A 20908-nucleotide genomic window follows, 5' to 3' on the forward strand; every position below is an offset into this window, starting at 1 on the left:
GGTTTAATTTATACATAGCTTTGCTATGACTTTCTGCTCTGCCTCGGGCTGGCACGGCTCCAAATTAGATTTAAAGGGAGGGTGTGAGTCATGTGTTCCTACCACTCTAGTGGCCTCTCAAGGTTCTCCCTGGCTTCCAATCATAATCCCTTCCCTCCCAGCTACCTGGAGTCCCAGCCCCCACAGTATAGGCACCCAGTAAGCTGTCTGGGCAACAGAAATAGAAAACTGAAGTAACCCACCCTTGCTACTCTCCCCTACGCCACAACTAGAAAAATGCACCCTCGATTCTTGGGACCTCCATGTATCTCCCCTCTTGGGAATAAGTTCAGTTGTGTTTAAAAAAAAATTACTGTTTGAAAATAACTTTGAATCATGAAAGATTTGAAAAGGTAGGAAACATGCAAAGATTATCACAGATAATCTTTACCTTGGTTCACCTATCTCTGAACACGGGCTTACTTCTACATGCCCTCCTGCAGGAACATTTCCCCAGAGTCATTTAATGGCGAGACACGATAGCCCATTAATCTATGAACTGCATCCTCTAAAGGGAGACAGGCTTTACCACTGATATTTTAAAATCCCTACCTTATATCTATAAAATCAACAAAACTGTATAAAATAAAAGGAACCCCTTTCTTGGGTACAAAATAAAGAAGAAATTGGTTTTAAGACAGGATAGCAAAACGGTATGTTAAACACCGAGTATCTGATGACTGCATTTTAAGGATAGCAGTGGACCAGCCTGGGAAAGGTGTTGCGGCCAAGGCTTCCTGCTTCCCCTCAAGGCCAACTTAGCATCTTCCAGAGATTGCTTAAAGCCCAGCTAAAAGGCAAACAAACAAATGAACACCTTTCTTTTATCCTAAAAGGTCAGAAGAAAATCCTTAAAGCTAACCACATTTGACGATAACTACTAGTCCATCTTCTATGGGAACGCAAGGCTTGAAGCTAATCAGAGACGTGAACAAGAGTCTATCCTCCTGTGGGAACACAGGGTACCTTAGGAACACCCTGCTGTACAGAGCCGTCAGGCTCCAGAAGACAAAAGCAGGAAAAACACCTCTTCTCCTGCCACTTTCTACATCCCTTCCCCCTGGAGTTAGAGGCATGACCACACATGTCTCTATACAAGACAAGGAATGGAAAAGGATGCCCACTAACTCGCTGGCTTTTCTTTAAGCCTCAGAAAACAACAATGGCCTCCTGTGATGCCCACCCCAGGACGGGAGAGTCTCTTCCCAAAGACCAGTCCCTGTGGTTACCAAGCCCACACTACAGTGAGGGCCCAAGAAGCAAGAGGGACTATTCCAAGCAAGTCTCTTCCACCATGAGCCACCAGGGTCCCGGGCCCTCCTTCCTTCAGGTTGATCTCGCTTACTTGTTATTACTGGAGGTGAGCAAATGGGTCTCTGGGTTCTCTAGAGACTTGCTCGTTGAAATCACTTTATCCAAACCCTTTCTTTCCAACAACTACAAAATCACTAAATAGGACTCCTCACGAACAGATTTCCCTTAAATAATTAACTTCAAAACAAAACCAAAAAAGAAAAACAGAAGCACACGGTAAGCAGCAAGCACAGATTCTCTTTAAGCTCTACAAAGTCTAGACATGTTTAAATCAACAGGAGTCTTTATTGTCAAAGTAACTCCAAGGTAACTGTGATTAAACAAACTCAAAACATTTACCTTGTACTGACCCCCGGACTCGTCCCAGAGCCACACATTTTTTTTTTAAGTATAGATTATGACATTGAGGTAGATGTTAAAGTACAGGGGATGGAAGGGGGGAATGCATGTACCTCGGAAGTCCACATACAAAGTGTTTGCAAGGCAAGAGCTCTAGAAAGACTTGTGAAAACAGGAGCTTTAGTTGCAAGCAGCAGGCAGGGAAAGGCAGGGCAGAGAGGTAAGAACAGGAAGGTGCATGCTGGTCTGATTCTGGGCAAACAAAAGGCTCCATGATCTACCTTTCTTGGATGCCCGGCGCCGAATCTTCATCTTGGGGAAGGAAGGCCAGGAGTAGTTGAAAGGGGAGTCCGAGTCAGAATCCATTGTTTGTTTGGGTAAAGGGATTAGCTGAGGCAGAGGAGTGCATGCAGACCGTGCCCAGCCAGGAGCCTCCCCGTGATGTCAAAGGCAGGAATGGGGCTGGGTGAAACAGTTCCAAACTCGGGGAGGGAGAGGCAGTAAATGTTTTGCTTCCTTCGGGCGTTCAGGCATGTAGACCAACAAGGAGGCTGTAAATATTAAAGCCAAACCAGAGAAGCCAGAGGGGGGCAGCGGGGGACCTGGAGTCTGGCTGATACATCGCTGTCCAGTTATTCAAAAGGTCACCAGGGAGCAAATGAATCATTAACTCCCCTCTTCTTGTGGCTGGATATGGAAATGAAGAAGGAAAGGAGCTGGAGGAGAGAGAACGCCGCCGCTGCCGCCAGCGGGCCCGGTGGCGTGGCGAGCTTCCGAAGGCAGGCGCCTGTTTTGCTGAGAGCTAGGAAAGTTGTGCTGTGCTGCGCTGGGTGATGAAGGCTGGTTTATCACAGCCAGTCCGCAGCAAACGCAAGCCTGTCTACTCCGAAGTCGTTTATTACTGGCTAGCAGGACTTGTAGCTTGTGCTTGTTTCCTGACCTGTCACCGGGGTTCAGCAGTCAGCCCTAAGGGTTCAGGTGACTCTGGAACTCAGTTCTGAACTTTCAATCCCCCTGATCTTGCTAATGGCTCATTTACCACAAACCAACCATTCCTGCAGTCCCCGCTAAACCCTTTCCAGTGATCAGCAGGCAGTGGAAGCCCACATCGCCTTCCCATAAACCGCAGTTGCCACTCACCAGGCTTCCCTACTCTGATAGGCGCACAGAGATGTGTGAACCGAATAAGATTAGGCTGAGCAGCCAGTGTCTACAGGGAACTCACAGGAGAGTTTCTTTAAAGAGCTCTCTAAAGCACTTCTGGCAGAAGGAGGAAGGCCTATGTTTATGACATCTGGGGATGCCCAGAGAAAGCTAAAGGAAGCAACACGAGAGGCCATTCAACCACGCAGGCTTGGAAAACAGCAGTGTATTTCTTCATTAGCATTCATCTCTTTACTTCAACTGTTTCTCCGACTGTTGGCCGGAGGGCTGAGCCAGGGAAGAGACAGTATCACAGCCTGCTCTGTGGTAGCTGAGCCTCTCTGATCAGGGAGGGGCGAGGGAGGGGCAAAGGCAGAGATACGGTGTGGGCGGGGCCTACTGGAGTGTAAATTCAAGTCACAATCAGAATTGTGTAGACTGCTACTGTGATTTCATAGAGCTGCAAGGATTGAGCCAAAAGGAAAAATGAGTACTTTGCTATTTTTGTAGCCTTTGTTCTTAAGAATAAATTACATATTTTTCTTAAACAGATGGGTACAACTGTAAGAGTAAATTATTCTCAGCCTTGAACAACAAGCAAGAGAATTTCACTTTATATATGATCCTTAATGAGAGAGAGAGAGAGACAAAAAGAGAGAGACAGACAGACAGACAGACAGACAGACAGTATTGTCAGGGAGACAGCTCCAGGCCTGACAACTTGAGTTGTATCCCTGGGTCCCATATGTTGGAAGGAGAGAATGAACTCCTTCAAATTCTCCTTTGATTTTCACGTGGGCCATGACATACATGTCCCCCTCATAAATAAAATGTAAAAATAGTGTGTGTGTGTGTGTGTGTGTGTGTGTGTGTGTGTGTGTGTGTATTTGTGTGTATGTACCAAATAGAATCAAATAAAAAAGAGGTTATGCGCTTGAGGGGAATATGGGTGGGTAGCTGGGAGGGAGGGAAGGAGATACTATTTCAATTAAAATCATTAATTTTTTTTAAAAGAAAGCAAAGTACAGTTGGCAAAGTGTTTGCCTGACACGCATGCAGTCCTGGACTTGATTCTCAGAGCTGCTGCTGGCCATGACTGTGCAGGCCTGAATCTCAGTGTTCGGAAGGTAGAGGTGAGAAGATCAGAAGTTGGCTACACAGCAAGTGTCAGGCCAGCCTGGGCTACATAAGATGCAGACCACTGGACAAATCCTCGGGACATGCCTGGGACATTGCAGGCTTTTGCTGAGTGAATGAGTCGTGCCAGTTGGTCAAACCAGGGGGGTGACAACCTTCATGTGATGGCTATAGCATCTACTGACTGCAGCCATGTATTTTGACGAAGCATAGGATTCTTAACACTTTAAATATTTTTATATGTATGTAATCAGTATAGCTTTATTTGTAGAAAGTACATTGTTTATCAGTAAAGAAAATTTCTAGCTTCCCAAAGCTTCAGATAATACTTGGATGTCATGTGGCCACAAGCTGTTTCCAAGGTGTCTCTAGACCAAAGAGAGGGGTGTTGTACGCTGTAGCCTGAAATACCACCAGGATATTGCTACTCTCACAGCTCTGCTGCCAAGGAGCCTCTTCGAGGAGCTTTCTCAGGCTATTAGAAATACATGTGCACACACACACACACACACACACACATGCACACACACACTCATGTACTCATGCACACATACACATGTACTCATGCACAGAAATACATGCGTGTACACACACACACTCATATACTCATGTACACACACATGTACTCATGCACACACACATGCATGTATTCATGCATACACGCACACACACACGCACACATGCACACACAATTAAAAATAAACCTTTTAAAGGAAGTTACTGGAGCAGATGCTCCTCCCCGACTACCTTTTATAATAACAGGTCAGAAGAACTTAAGAAGATAAAGACAGGGGCTGGGGATTTAGCTCAGTGGTAGAGCGCTTACCTAGGAAGCGCAAGGCCCTGGGTTCGGTCCCCAGCTCCGGAAAAAAAGAACCAAAAAAAAAAAAAAGATAAAGACAGAGGTATGAAGGAACACAGGCATGGCTGCAGGCTGAGGTGATAAGTGGGCCCGTCTTAATCTTTTCCTAGAGGTACAATCATTGTTGACAAAGTACAGATCAATTGCATTATGGAACTTTTCTGACAATAAGAGCACCCCCAGCACCTGTGAGAACAGCTCTTGGATCTCGAGACTTTCCAATGCCCTCAAGGGCTTGCCCCATCTGTGCACGCAGTTAGCATGGAGAGTGAAGTAGAAAACAGCACTGGCATAGCCTGTTTTATTTTTAAGTCAGCTCAACCAATTTCTTACCTTCTGAAGACTCGTTAAACATGGGTCATTCATCATCGTCGTTACTTCCTCCCGTCATTGAGGGAGTTATTTTCTCTCTCCATTTGCTATTTTAATTGCATTTAAATTAATTCAAGAGGTCATTTGCATCTCATCCATATTTAAAAGATAAATGTATTTGCTTTGTCAGATTGGCTGATTGCAAGTGCAGTTGGAAGAATTTAAGTCTCCAGTCACTGTGCCTCCTTAAAGTAACAGACATTTTACTAAGCAAAGCAGTTGCATGGGGCTCTAATCACCCAAGGCAGTTACTGCTACCTTCCTGTGTCTACTTCCTGAAGGCCCTGGGCAGAAAATATTCCTCCACTTTCTTCATACGGACAGCAGGTCAATTCCCTCTCAACCTTGACGAAACGAAATCTTTTCAACTACTGATACGGGATTTGAGGAACAGAAATTGTGACGTTTTCTTATCTCCTAAAGGGACCCCAAATTCCTTGAAGGAAGAAACTGGGCCTGACGTGTATTTTAGAGGCACCCCCAAGCTACAGGAAAGATCGTGGGCACTGGCGACATATACGGGGCAGTTGTACACTTAAGTAGTAGCCTTAACCGCAACCCTCTTAAGTTCTGAATTTAGCACTATTGAAATGGGACCATTACATCTACACAGCAGGGGTTACCATGGGGAATAAAGACTACAGCATAAAGAAATTAAAGGCATTTCCAGTATACTTTAAATATTAACTAGACAGAGAATTCCCTTTCAGCGTATTTCTACAGTGTACTACTGAAGTATTCACACCATGACCTCCGGGGTAAGTAGCTTTATTAGTTCATGGTTATTCCTCTTATCGTCGATTTCAGAAAGTCACAGAGCCCAGGAATAGATAGCAGCTCTGATACACTAATCAGGGTGGCCACCTGTTTTATAGGCACTCGGAAGTCACTCAAACCTGTTAAAGCCACCCCCACTTCTCGTCATCCACACAAGTGTCTGATATGACTACTTGACATCCAAGAGACCACAGTCGCCCTCAGAACACACTAATGGAGTCATTTTCTGAACGAACTTCCTGTGAAGAACCAAAAGGTTTGATTACACATAACAAAGACCCTAAAAATGAAGTGAGTTCGTTATTCAACTCCCTTTTCTCAAGCCTCAGATCACAGTGTTCATCATTCTATAAATACTTGCATGTAAACCCTATCTTCAAAGAAGCAGACTGGAACCTTGGATTTCAGAAGCTCAAGCCAGGCCCAGCCAGTGTCTTTCTCTTCCGGCTGCCTGTGGATCCAGATGTAGAACTCTCGGCTTCTTCACCAGGACCATGTCTGCCTGTACACTGCCATGCTTCCCTCCATGATGACGATGGACCTCAAGCCAGCCCCTTCGTAAGAGTCGCTATAGCCATAGTATCGCGATAGAAATGCTAAGACACCCACGATTGATTTTTATGTGTTTGCTGGTCTGTTTGTATCCATTAAGGTTCACTTGATGTGCTATAAAGTTCTATGACTGTCGACAAATCCCAGGTGTCCTGTATCATCAATTAACAAATCATAAGTGATATTTTCACCAAACTAAACACACACACACTCTCTCTCACACACACATACTCACACGCACACACACTCACACACACACACGCTCACACATGTACACTCACACACACACTCACACACATACTCACACTCACACAAACACATACTCACACACACACTCACACATGTACACTCACACACACTCACACACACTCACACGCTCACACACACATACTCACACTCACACATACTCTCACACACACATACTCACATACACACTCACACACATACTCACACTCACACACACACTCTCACACACATACTCACACTCACACACTCACACACACATACTCACACACACATACACACACTCACACATGCACACTTACACACACACTCACACACACATACTCATACACACACACTCACACTCACACAAACACATACTCACACACACACTCACACATGTACACTCACACACACTCACACACACTCACACGCTCACACACACATACTCACACTCACACATACTCTCACACACACATACTCACATACACACTCACACACATACTCACACTCACACACACACTCTCACACACATACACTCACACACTCACACACACATACTCACACACACATACACACACTCACACATGCACACTTACACACACACTCACACACACATACTCATACACACACATACTCACACACACATACTCACACACCACACATACTCACACACCACACATACTCACACACCACACATACTCACACACACATACACACACTCACACACACTCACACACACATACTCATACACACACACATACACACACACATACTCACACACTCTCACACACACATACTCACACACCACACATACTCACACACACATACACACACACATACACACACTCACACACACTCACACACACATACTCATACACACACATACTCACACACACACATACTCACACACACACTCTCACACACACATACTCACACACCACACATACTCACACACACATACACACATACACACACACACACATACACACTCACACACCAGTGAAGATGTAAAAAGGGCACAGAAGCCAACTAAGATTGTCCCTATTACAAAAGCTACATTGCCTCCACAACAGAACATCATTAGGTAATGATTCGAAGATCTTTTGTCTTTGTGAAGATGTTAGTGAATGACCAAATAGTGGAGGAACACAGCCCTTCCAGGTAAGAGAATTCCAAGTTATGTAGCTACCCCACCCATAAGAAAGCATGCGGACAACTCCCTGCTCCTTAACTGTGGACTAAACATCTTGACTTCCTTCCAAACGATACAGAATGAGGAAGGGATGAGGGAAAAATAACTTCACAGGAAAGAAAATGATCAATACAACCACACCCAGGGGATGAATATCAGCATTAATGGTGATTAATGAAGTTGGTAGGACAAACCCTCTGTGTCATATGAAGGGAAAAGATATAGTACTTCACCTGTCCTTTGTTTGTTTGTTCTTTTCTTTCTTTGTTTCTTTGTTTCTTTCTGTTTCTTTGTTTCTTTCTTTCTTTGTTTTTTTTTCTTTCTTTCTTTCTTTCTTCCTGTTTTGTATTTGTTTTGTTTTGTTGGGACAGGGTTTCTCTGTGTGGCCCTGGCTGTCTTGGAACTCCCTCTATAGACCAGTCTGGCCTCCAACTCAGAGTTCTGCCTACCTCTGCTTCCTGAGTGTTGGAATGAAGGGCAAGCACTATCACCACCCAGCTGATCTTCCTTTCAAAACCTGTAACTTTAACGGTGGGGGAAACATTTAAATTCCATCTGTGGAACATCTATAACACCCCTCAAAACTGTAAGACCGTCAAAACCCAGGGAAGGGTAAAACACTCTCACATCCAAGAAGTTAGGGAAAACATGATGACTACATACAACAAGGTATACACATGAGAAGCTGGGTCAAGGAAATAAAAGGCACAGAAGTCCACAGCTTTCCTAAGAATGAGACGGAAGTGACTGCTGAGAATTGACAAAGCTAACATAAACAGGTTTCCCCTCACTCCTTTCTCAATCACTGGAGACATGAGTGCAGCTCCGCTTCTCAGTGGTAAAGGTACTGAGAACTAGGTAGTGTGGCACCGACCCCAAAGTCACGGGGCTTCCAGAGAACCCTAGCTGGGCTTTCAGCCTCGACTCCCCCTACGACCCACATGGAGTCCTTTGCAAAGTCTTGACGTACATGCTCCATCTAGACCAACTGGGACCTTAGGGCCAGCTTCAGGATTCTAGAGTTCCCATCCTGGTGTGTAGGCAAGGCTCAGAACAAGGCAGGGGCCTTCTGGCAGCAGCAGCTCAAGTGGTTTCCACGCCTTTTTTGTTTCTCTTTCCATTGCACATCTTAGAACAAGCAATAAGAAAAGCATCCTTCGACTTGACAACTTTGTGAGGCATTTCTTGTTCTCTAAGCCCTCGGATTACAGTTTCTAATAACCTAACCCCGCCCCCATAGTCTTTCCTTCGATTTAAGGGATAAGTGCTTGTCAACAAATACTCCAGTAATCTCATTTAAGAGAAAAGAAGCATTTCTTTCCCACCTTCCACGAGGCAAACTTTACCCAAACAAGGAGGCCACAAACACAAAGGGGCAGAACTCAGCCGGAGAACCAAACGGACCTTGAAACAGGCGTGCAGCCAAACGCCTAGGCCAGCAACTTTTTCCTACCAAAACTATTTTTCAAACCTCGAAGGCCACCAATTCGAAAGGAACAAAAAGAATTAAAAGCAGCCCGGTTTTATACAAATAACTCTGCGTTTGTAATCCCCTTCTTGGAAGAGTTCTCTGTCCCCAGGCCCTTTACTCCAAATCATGGGAGAAATTAGTTCGTTATAGAGAAATGCCACCCACCTCCACCCAAAAGCTGAAATATAAAGGGGGGGAGGGAGGAAGGGAGGGATGGAGAGAGAGAGAGAGAGAGAGAGAGAGAGAGAGAGAGAGAGCCCACGCTGTAATGAGATCTACCAAAAATTAGACTCAAAAGCTGACTTTCTAGAAGTCCAAGAGTCTTGAAGAGCCCATCTTTCCTCTCTTTTCACACAACATTCAGATTTCATCCGACATTCCCAAGGCCTTGACAGAGATGGTGCATAGTGAAATCGCACCAGAGGAGTAGGGGGAGGGGAGGGGGAGGGAGAGGGGTGGGTGGGGGAGGGGAAGTGGAGGAGGAGGGGTGAGGAAAGGGAGGGGGAAGGGAGGGGGAGGAGGAGATGGGGAAGGGTCGGGGAGGGCTCTGGCTCCTAGACTGTATCCATTGTCTCATTCACAGGTGATTAACATGGGCTGTTTTCATGAGCATTTATAGCTCTGTGGCCACTACTATCAGTAGATATGAGAAGTCACTTAATTAGTAATTATTAGTTGACAGTGTGGGAGGGGAGACAGCACTACTGAGCGCACTCTGTGCCTCACCTCTAGGAGCCAAGACCAAGGAGCTGTTCTGCTGGATCTTCAATTCCTCTGCTGATATCCCTACGAAACTTTGCATGGGGGCTTGGCAGGCCTGTGTGCTGCCTGGTGAGAAATCCCAGCCTCACATCCCTCTGTATCAATTTCTTCCCAAATGGTTTTTGCTGTTTTGTTTGATTACGAAGTTGGGTTTCTACCCACAGTCAGCTTCAGTTCATCTGTCCCCCTAGTGTTTGCCCTCCCTGTCCCAACATCCACCAAAAGTTTTCCTTTTCTTGGATTATATGTAATAGACAATCGAAATGAAATGACTCAAAATTATAGCCAGATGTCATAGTGCAGACTTTAATCTCAGTATGTGGGGGGTGAAGGCAGGATTGTCTGGAGTTTAGGATATCCTCACCTACTTGGTGAGTCTGAGGCCAGCCTGGGCTACATGAGTCCCTAATCTGAAAAAAATAACAACATAAGCAACAAATGACCCAAAGGTAACAGTGATCAATATCTATTATATAAATGTGTAGAATGTACAAATAATAAAAATACTGTTTAAAAATTTAAAAAATCGGGGCTAAAGAGTTAGCTCAGCGGTTAGGAGCACTAGCTATTTCTGGGATGATGTGGGTTTGATTCTTAGCACCCACTTGTCCACTCACAACCATCTGTTACTCCAGTTCCGGGGGATCTGATGCTCTCTCAGGGCACCAGGCCCATATATGGGTACTGCATACATTTGCTGAATGGTTCACAGACATACATGCAGGCAGAACACATGTATCCATTAAAAATAAATACTCTAAGACGAGGAAAACCTTATCAAGACAAGGAAAACATTATTAGAAATGAAAACCAGGGCCCAACGTGTTTAAAATATTTGCAATTTGAACCCCTGCATGAGTTGGCCATGCCCGGTCTACATCTACAGTGGACACCCATTTTCCTTTTCTTCTTGCAAAAGCATTTGTGCACGTTGTGAAAAGTGTGTACAGCAACCTTTTAAGGGACTTTCTTAGACAGTAGTTACTTAACACAAAGTAAATAACGAAGGGTAAAAGGACATTTTTTGCCTGGTGACAACTCTTTAAAAAAAAAAAAAAAAAAAAAAAAAAAGCCCAGGGAGGAGTTATAGCCAAATTCATGTTATAGCCAAATTCATGTTATAGCCAAATTCATAGGAACCATCTTGGGTAGACAGCGAATACATTTTCTTCTAACCCTAGTTGATATCTTCTCTAGCTATAGAAGACTAATTTCTCCTTAAAAGCTTTTAAAGCTTTAATTTTAACTTACGTCTATGAATTCACTCGCGTATGTGAACTACGCAGTGAAGGCATGCAGTGCCCAAAGAGGCCAGAAGAGGGCATTGGAACCCCGGGAACTATATTGCTACAGGTGCTGGGAATCGAGCTCTGGTCCCCCGCAAGGGCAGCAGGTACCCGTAACCACTGAGCCATCTCCCCAGTTCCTCTGCAAAGTCTTACTTAACCAAGATTCTGTTTAAAAGCTCTGCACTGTGCCAAGCCCTCTGTCTGCCAGCCAAATCTGCAGCAGCAGATAAAGTATGGCTTCTTGCCAGAGCCTATCAGTCTTGAAACTTCCCAAGAAGAGCGCCAACCAGTTCCATTCGCCACCCCACCCTCGCTCACCTCGAGATGTGCTCTAGCTCCCCACCCCTCCCCCCACAGGAAGAGTCAAGACACGCCCCCATGCTCTTGTCTCACCATCTCAGTTTCACGGGTCCCTCATGTTTCTTTCCATGCCCATAGCTACATGACACACAACTCTAGCCGAATGCACGCATACAATCTCTAATCCAATGGAGAGCACCGGCGACTCGTTAACTGCAGGAAGTTTAGCCTCAGTGTGAGAGTCAGGTCTGTGGCCCGTACAGCCTCACTCACGCTCTATAATCCCAGCTGACAGAGCAGCGCCATCACTTTCCAGGAGCTTCTGTGATTCCGCTAAGACACCAGGACTTCACTCAAGCAGCAACTTCCGGACAACCATCACACGGAAAGTTCCACCAGAACAACACTGATCGAGTTTGCAAGACAACACCACATTTGTACCACACAGTTTAAAGTAATACAATACAGCAAAGCCCTCATACTTCTATCCTGCATGTTTTATTAGTAGTTCTAAGAGTCCAGACAGACTACCAGCTCACTCAAAGACAAGAGTTTCGAAGTGGCCTCTGGGGGAGCAGCTTCTTCTTTCTGCCTCTGGTTTACATCTGCCTGTTACTGCTGGCTGCTCTCTCTTCTGTCTCAGGGGTTCCTTTAAAGCCCACTCTCACTTTATTTCATAAAGTCAGGAGATTTTCTTCTCTCCCTCTTCATTCAAAAGTTTAAATAATGAGAGAAAATGCTGGAGTCAGAAAGACGTGTCCGTGGCCTTTTCATAGATGGCTACATGTTAAGTTTTGTTCAGCCTCTCTCTCCCTCTCCCCCGACCCCCCCTTTCCCTCGCTCCCTGTCCCCTCTCCTCCTTCCCCCTTTCCCTCCTCCTCTCTCTCTCTCTCTCTCTCTCTCTCTCTGCCCCCTCTCCCTCACTCCCTGTCCCCTTTCCCCCTTCCCCCTTCCCCTCCTCCTTCCTCTCTCTCTCTCTCTCTCTCTCTCTCTCTGCCCCCCCTCCCTCACTCCCTGTCCCCTTTCCCCCTTCCCCCTTCCCCCTTCCCCTCCTCCTCCTCCTTCCTCTCTCTCTCTCTCTCTCTCTCTCTCTCTCTCTCTCTCTCTCTCTCTCTCTCCTCTCAGCCTTCCCAATGTTCCTCCTCAGCCACAATGACGTTACTGACTAAGCACTCAGCCCGGGCAGGGTTACTGCAGTTTACAAAGCAAAACTCTTCTCACCCAACAAGTACATCAGCAGGAGACTGAGGAGAGGTTTTAAGAGTCCCAAATTAAAAATAATCCCACTATTTAATACTTCTAACAGCCAACCCCCCTCCTCTGCCAGCAACGTGTCTGAGTAAACGTTCTTCAAAGCTGACACTCCCGAGAGAGAGTGAGAACAGGGTGCAATGGGCAGCAGCTGAGACATCTTGTGTGCATGGAGAACCACGCTCCCGACTTTGGGGCCCACAGGAGTCATCTAGTCCTCAGTGTTTGCTTTGTTGTTGTTTTGTTTTGTTTTGTTTTGTTTTCTCCTTCCTCTTCCCCTGTTGTGGGCTCTGGATATAAATTATTTTTCTCCTGTTCTATAGCAACAGCGACAGATGTGTGCACACCGCTTGGAACACAACTAAGTCTCTGTTCCAAGTTTAGCGGCCCCTTAGGCCAGGACATCCAGCAAACCACCGCTGGCGAAGTGCCAAGCCCAGAGCAGCACAGTCAACCAACACTGCGGGTGCTTCCTCCTGGCCTTCTCTAGGCTATGGGATTTCCCAACGGTTGTAACAGCTCTGACACGTGTCTACCACGAAGGCTGAACACAATGCCAGGGCCTCCAGGAACCCCCTCACGAGTTGCTGGTGATGCCTCCACATGTCCGCTGCCTCTGCCACATAATACACTCTCAACTCTCCTTAGCCTGCGGACTTGCCTCATCCGCAACCTTCTCACCCAGGGCCACCTCCAAGACAGCTCTGTTCCCATGTGTCCTTTGAGTGTTGTGGTTGGTTTGAATAGGCTTGGCCCATAGGGAATAGGACTGCTGGGAGTAGGTGTGGCCTTGTTGGAGAAAGTGTGTCACTGTAGGAGCAGGCTTTGAGGCCCTCCTCCTTGCTGCTTGCAAGATAGGCTTCTCCTTCTTGCCTTTGGAACAAGATATAGAACTCTCAGTTCCTCCAGCGCCATGCCTGCCTGGACGCTGCCTTGCTTCTGAACCTGTAAGCCAGCCCCAAGTAAATGCTGTCCTTTATAAGAGTGGCCTTGGTCATGGTGTCTGTTCATGGCCATGGAAACACTAAGACAAGTGTGCAAGCAGCCTCAGCTGCACTGCACCTGAAGAAGACTCATACATCCCAGTCGCCGGGCATCTGATGGCAGCCGCCGGGCCCTTGTTCTCCCACTCAAACTTCATTCTACTCTGCTGGCCTCTAAATAATTCCAGGGCTGTGTAGGGGAAAGCAGCGGAGGAGCCCAGAGGCGGGTGGGGGAAATAGGACGTCTGAAGAGAAATGAGAATTTTCAGGTCTGTGAAAAGAATCATCTCTACCCTTCTCTCTTAAGGGACCTACGCACATGGCAGTGCCTGGTCTTCTCCAGAGGCCCAGGGGGTGGGGTGCAGACCACCCAGACTCATCTCCATGGGATGCATTGGGCGGCACTGCGTAACAGGTAGCATGGTACCCAAAGCCCACTCTCCAGGCTCACGGAGACATGAGGTAATTATGGCAACTACCACTCCAGAGTTTGGCCGGGTGAAATCCCTCAGGGGAATGTTTTGGGTTCTTCCTATGTACTTTTAGATTGTGAGTGAGAGTTGTAAGGTTATGACTGAAACGTTAAAGAAAACTGACTAGGAGAAAACTGACTAGGAAGGCTGAAAGAAGTAAGCAAACGGCCCACAGCGCCCACCCCTGGCCACAGGCAATGCAGCATTTTGGAACATACCCAAAACTAGGCGGTCCTGGTCTTCCTGTTCACTCGGCCCGTCGGCCTGGCTTTTGACGAGCTGAAACGGACACAGGTGAGGAATCTCGTTAACACGATTTTGTATTCTCGAGGGCTAGACTGACGATCTTGGGAAACGTCCATGAAAGCACACCCCTCGCACTGCAACACGTAAACAGGAGACTCATCTATGCTTATAATTAGCCCCAGGAGCTAAAAATAAGGAAAGGATGTGTGTCCAGCTAACACACACCTGGAAGCTGCCCACGGGTAAAGCAGTATCAGTAAACATCCTGCACGAGATGCTTCCAGCCACAGCATGTTCTGGAGGATGCCGCTGGTTGATCATCTCGTGCTTACGACGGTGACAACTCAGGATAGCTAGGCTTGGGTCATACATAGCATGTAGCCCATTGTGATCCTAATAAAAGAAATTGGATTATGGGCATAGCCCTGCCTGCGTGTGGATTTGAATGAGCAGGAGGTTCGATGGTCACACCTACTTTAACTCTGGAGAGATACACAGAGATGACAGTGAGGCCAGGTGACCATGGTTCCTCACCTGTCCATCCTCCTCCTCTTCTGAGGGTGATCTGCCAGACTCCAGATTCCTAACCTCTGCAAAAGAAATAATTCTTTAGTTAGAAACACAGACAGGCAAAGACAGACAGACAGACAACGAAAATACATGACAGGTATATACAAGCTACCCAGGACCCTCTGCACGGGATTAGCTAGTTAACAGGCGACTCTACCAGAGACTGAGGTATGTAATCGCCTGACTGCACACACGCTGGGGTTACTACTATGTAAACAAGGCAGGGCGCTCTCTCGGGAAATCCTGGGGTGGCAGGGGTGGGGGGGTGTGCCTTATATAAATCAGTATCCTTGACTGCAAAGGAAGGATGCTCACCACACACACACACACACACACACACACACACACACACACACACACACACACCCCCAAAGGTTCTTAATAGATGCCGAGGATGTGACTGGTACCACCTGAGGGAAATCCTACTTGTCTTCTCCCCTGGATTCCACAGATGTCAGTAGAAGAAAGAAAAACGACTAATTCGTTCTAAGAGACAGGCAGCTGTCTCTTCTGCATGGACGAAAGCACACAGCTCTCGGCACCAACCAGCTGGTTAAGCAGTGGCTGACCCCAGATGCTCTGGCTGGGGGGCCCCCTCCCAGCAAAGCTTTTCCTGGAAACAGTGTTCAGGGTGTTCTGTGACAAACAGGAACCCAGGTGACAGGCACTTTCTCTGTCCCCTGACTGATTGGTTCTCTTCCCAAATACTCAGTTTCCCCGGAAACAAGTTCAAAGACTGTCAAAATAACCATGGAGCATGTTTAGCCTTGGGTAGCGTAAATGCTGGCTTCCCTAGCAGGGGTGGTTAGCTGAAAACCTTTCACCTGAATTTATAAGAATATACAACCTCGCCAGGCCTCAGGATCCTTTCTTGAATCTCCGCTTCTTAGCATGCTGGACCTTTTTTGATGTGGTCCCAGAGAAAGGCCAGGAATTTTCCCAGAAAGTTTGTAAACTGGGCAGTCCCTACCCCAGTTGCCCCTCCTGTTTAATTCAGTTTCCTACTGCCTCAAACCTCCAAGTGGATTTATTTAAGCTCTTGGTACGGCCAGAGGTTTCATTTACACTTAATGTACAAGCCCTTATGTATGAGTTCTCCACGGCAAATCAGATGAGGGTGACAGGTTGCAAAGAAATAAGAATGGAAAGTCGAGAATAGGTGACTACAACTCCACTTGTCACTGTTTGTTTGTTTGTTTAATGGACCTCTTCTGAGAGACACAGCCAGAATACAGCAAATACATAGGCAAATGCCAGCAGCAAACCACTGAATTGAGAACGGTACCCCCGTTGAAGGAATCAGAGAAAGAACTGGAAGAGCTTGAAGGGGCTCGAGACCCCATATGTACAACAATGCCAATCAACCAGAGCTTCCAGGGACTAAGCCACTACCCAAAGACTATACATGGACTGACCCTGGACTCTGACCTCATAGGTAGCAATGAATAGCCTAGTAAGATCACCAGTGTAAGGGGAAGCCCTGGGTCCTGCCAAGACTGAACCCCCAGTGAACTAGACTGGTGGGGGGAGGGCGGCAATTGGGGGAGGGTTGGGGAGGGGAACAGCCACATAGAAAGGGAGGGGTTAGGGGGATGTTGGCCCAGAAACCAGGAAAGGGAATAACAATTGAAATGTAACTAATAAATACCCAAATTAATAAAGATGGAGGAAAAAATATCATCCAGGTAATGGACAATTAAAAAAGCAAAAACAAAAACTGAATCTGGCTGGATGCATGACCTGGATACGAAGGGTACTTGCTGGTCTTACGAAGGATCTGAGTTCAGCTCAGACTACTGATAACTTTATACATCCTTTTCTGGCCCCCACTGGTACCCACGCGTACACGTATGCATACCCCCCACAGGAACATACACATAAGGAGAAAGCAAGTCATGTTTAAAAGAATAACTGAATTTATTTTACATGGGGCAAGCGAGGCTGCGACTGTGGACAACTGGTATCGATCATGAATTTGCGAGCAAGACTAGGTTTCATGATAAGAACAAAAACACAGGACCTCAATTTTGTGCAGGGACTGCAGACACCCAGCCAATAGTTTATGCTTTTAAATGCATTCCCCAAATCTGGCCACCAGGTGGCAGAAGAGTAACATTTGCCTGAAGACCAGCCATGTAAGCAAAATTAGAAAGGTCTTGCCTGCCGAGAGGTGCCTTTTCAGTGCCAAAAGCCCAAGGCAAAAAAAGTTAAGGCGAAGTTTTCCAGTCCACTTCCCCAATGCACAGAATTGCGAGTCGCCTGCCGCAGTGTTTGCCACATAGGCGTTGCTGAGGAGTCCCCCTTTGGGAACTCAAACCCGCATAATAAAACTGCACGTGGGGTCAACAGCTACAGTGTGTCAGAGAGCAGGGAACAACAGAGCCAAAGGTTCCAGGAACACATCTGCACCAGACAGGAAGAGGACCACGCAACTCCATTCTGCTGGCCACTTGAGGCCACTGTGTCTCTAAATCGTCCCATACATGCAGGCATTTATTCTGAAGAGCACCCTGGAAAACAGGATGTGGCCTGTAATCATTTGCTGTATCAAAGGGCTCATTCAGCTTTCTCCCTCAGCCCTACCCCCAAAAGGCCGACCCCATGATCTCAGCATACTTCCATCCCTACATTCCGCCGTGGTCTCTTGTGAACCCCCCTGCCCCGTTTCCTACCTTTTAGAACAACTGCCTAGAAAAATACACTGGAGGTAATCGCATTAAGCGAAAGAAGCCAGTCGCAGAACGATAAAGACTGCATATTTTCTTTCATTTGTGGTTCCTAGATTTTACATAAATATATACATGTATGCGTGTATGTATGCAGGTATGTAGGCGTGCATGTACGTATGTAACAAAAGAAGTAAAGCTAGGACTGGTAGGATAGAAGGGAGGTGAGAAGAGAGAGGGTAGGAGGCATGAGGTGCCCTCGACATAGAATATCTACTAGGTAAAAAGTTTCAAAGACAACTATACTGTCAGAGGTTTTTAGAATCCCACACTCCACGATGAAATGACAGGCTTGCGTTAGAGTTACTTTCAGCTTTAAAAAGAACTTTCGCGTGTAGAAAAATCCTCACCCTAAAATTACTCCTTAGATGCTCTGCTGGTTCAGACTCATGACATATCTTTCCTTAATTTAGAGCTGCTCACCAGAAGCACCCCTTGGAGCTTTCCAGAGACTCTGGTGCTTATTCTAGTCCAGCTTAATTAAACTTTCCCAGGAGAGTTTCTGCTGAATGAGCGGGCTCCTTTTACACCTCCTTTTACAGGAGCCCGGCGTACCATCAGTTGCACGGTGCAGTCAAACTACTTGTTGCTACAGCAACCTCTGGCTGATAATGGTATCTGTAACTCTAGCTATCTGCTTTAAGGGCTTATTAGTGTTGTCTTCAGGGCCCAAGGATTACCTCTCGAAATCTGACTTACCGAACTCGATAAACATGCTTTTTTTTTTTAAATATTGCCAAACTGTAATAAAACAAGAGATAATCTCTAGTACTTATGTTCACTAATGACACAGCACCAACAAACAGGGATTTCTACCCCAGGGTTAAGTAGCTGTAAGATTAACATCAGTGTCTCATTAAGAAGATTTGCCTGGAGAAAAGACCGCCTCCGTGTTCCAGCTTCCCAAGTCTTCTTGCAAAATGGATCCAGAGTCTAGGCTTAAGCAACAGAGGGAGCCGGGACTCTCTCAACTAACTGCCCTGTGGTTTAACCACAAGGTCCCTCCCTCCAGAGAGGAAGGAGCAGGAGAAAAATTCTCAGTAGAACCAGGCGGTCCACCAGCCATCTAATCTCCCATTCTCCTGTCTACTGGCCACACCTGAGACCAGCACAGAAGTGTCATACTCATAGCTGGCAAGCCGGTGGCACTGTCCATGTGCTCTGCCTCCCTAAGAAATATTCAGACAGCACCCTAATGCTGCTTACTTTCACCATAGAACCCCTCTAACAACACGCTAATTCACACACAATTCAACGTCCTTTGGGTGTGTTTCACACACCTGTAATCCCAGCAATGGGGAGGCTGAGGCAAGGGGGCCACACAGTTCATTCCAGGACAAATATGACAAGCGGTCTTTGAACGAATCCTTTTCTCCTTGAAATGAGACTTTGGGCTGGGACCAAATTGGTTTGGGAACCAGTGACCACCTCTGCGTGCAGAGAGAGAGGCAAAGTTCCTTGCTTTATCAACGGCCGATTCAAACACCTGCAGTTCCTGAAGTACTTTATCACTAAAGTGCTGGCCCCCAGGGTGCCTGGAAAGACCAGGCTCCGTCCCCATCCCTGTCCCCTCTGTCCCTTCTTCTCACTGGTAGCTCAGCCTAATTCTTCTCCTCTCTTGTTCTGCACTAGCATTTCACTCATTGGCTTCCTTGTTTTGCTTCGTGTTTTCTGCCCCAGTGTGAATGTGAAGCTCTCAGTGTCAGACAGCTAATGTGGTGCAGGAGACTCCCTTAATTCACAATCTGTTCGAACGCTTGAATCCCTGAGTTCCTCCATGTTGCTGGCCCAGCATCATAGGAAGTGGAAGAAACAATGGGACAGTTAGCCACAAAATGGGACAGTTAGCCCAAGTGAGTCCTTTCTCCCAAGAGCGCAAACATTGCAGGCAAATCCAATGGCTCAGGTCATCCCTACAGAGCTACGGCAGCCGAGACCCCACTGATCCCACTGATCCCACTGGGAAAGGAGGAGTCTAAGCCTCAGGCACCTCCCACGTGCTGGCTGACGGTCCTTTTATTTTCATATTCAGAATCACTCATAGGGAAAGAGGCCTCTCTGTGAAATACTTTCTTATCTAAATTACTCTTAATACATTTTTTCCTGAGCCACAACAATAATTGTTTAAGAAAACTTGAAAAAGAATCAGTACAAATCGTCACCGAAGGAAAGTATACCTATTATTAATATAGGCTACACTCATCTAGCATGGCTGGGGTGTAAAGCCCACACCACGCCAGCCGTCCACTTCAGGCACACAGTTCATTGGCTCTAGTATAGCCCAAGGGGTCCATCACCCACTGTCCACTTTAGAACATTCTCCTCACACCAGTCTGAAGCCATGTGGCTGTGAGCAACTGCTCCCCAAGGTCCCTCAGCTGCCACTGACCTCCCTCCCATCGCTCAGCCTGATCACGCCTACCTTCCTTTCCCTCGGTAGTTTTGCCTACTTGAGATCTTCTACACAGCTGGAATCGCGTGGCCTTTTGTAACTGGCCTTATCAACAGCATCGTGCCTTCAAGTACTAGAGCAGCCTTGTTTAATTCCTCTTTACCTTTTTGTTGATTCTTTGTGAGTTTCACATCATACACCCCAGTCCGACTCATCTCCTTCTCCCTCATATCTGCCCTTTGCTTACAGCCTCCCTCGAAACACACACACACACACACACACACACACACACACACACACACACACAAAGCATAGAAAGCATCTCATTGTGGAAGGTGAAGTGTGTCAGTGTGTCCCACAGAACATCCCTCTGTCCACACATCGTCACTTGCAAATGTTCACTGTAATGAGTCGCTGGTCTAGTTCAAGGTTTGTGGCTTCTGTGCCAGCATCAATACTGGACCCTCGCATGGACTCCTCCCAGTTATCCTGT

General features: G+C 46.6%; 1 protein-coding gene across 6 annotated transcripts in view; it reads right to left on the bottom strand.

The window, feature by feature from the left end:
- Positions 1-20908, bottom strand: part of Arhgef28 (Rho guanine nucleotide exchange factor 28) — a 296466-nt gene that overhangs the window by 117362 nt on the left and 158196 nt on the right. For 5 of the 6 annotated variants that reach the window (XR_010063623.1, XR_010063622.1, XM_039102531.2 and 2 more), the window contains 2 exons: positions 15262-15317; positions 14700-14760 (listed from right to left, as the gene is read on the bottom strand). Coding sequence is in view for 4 of the 6 variants with exons in the window: in XM_039102531.2 (XP_038958459.1) it covers positions 14700-14760; positions 15262-15317 (117 nt within the window). In the remaining 2 variants the exon portion in view is untranslated. Of the gene's footprint in view, positions 1-1973; positions 3502-14699; positions 14761-15261; positions 15318-20908 lie in introns of those variants that run through there. The other variant, XM_006231817.5, reaches the window with a different exon arrangement.

The sequence above is a fragment of the Rattus norvegicus genome, chromosome 2, assembly GCF_036323735.1.
Source record: "Rattus norvegicus strain BN/NHsdMcwi chromosome 2, GRCr8, whole genome shotgun sequence".
Classification (NCBI taxonomy): Eukaryota; Metazoa; Chordata; class Mammalia; order Rodentia; family Muridae; genus Rattus; species Rattus norvegicus.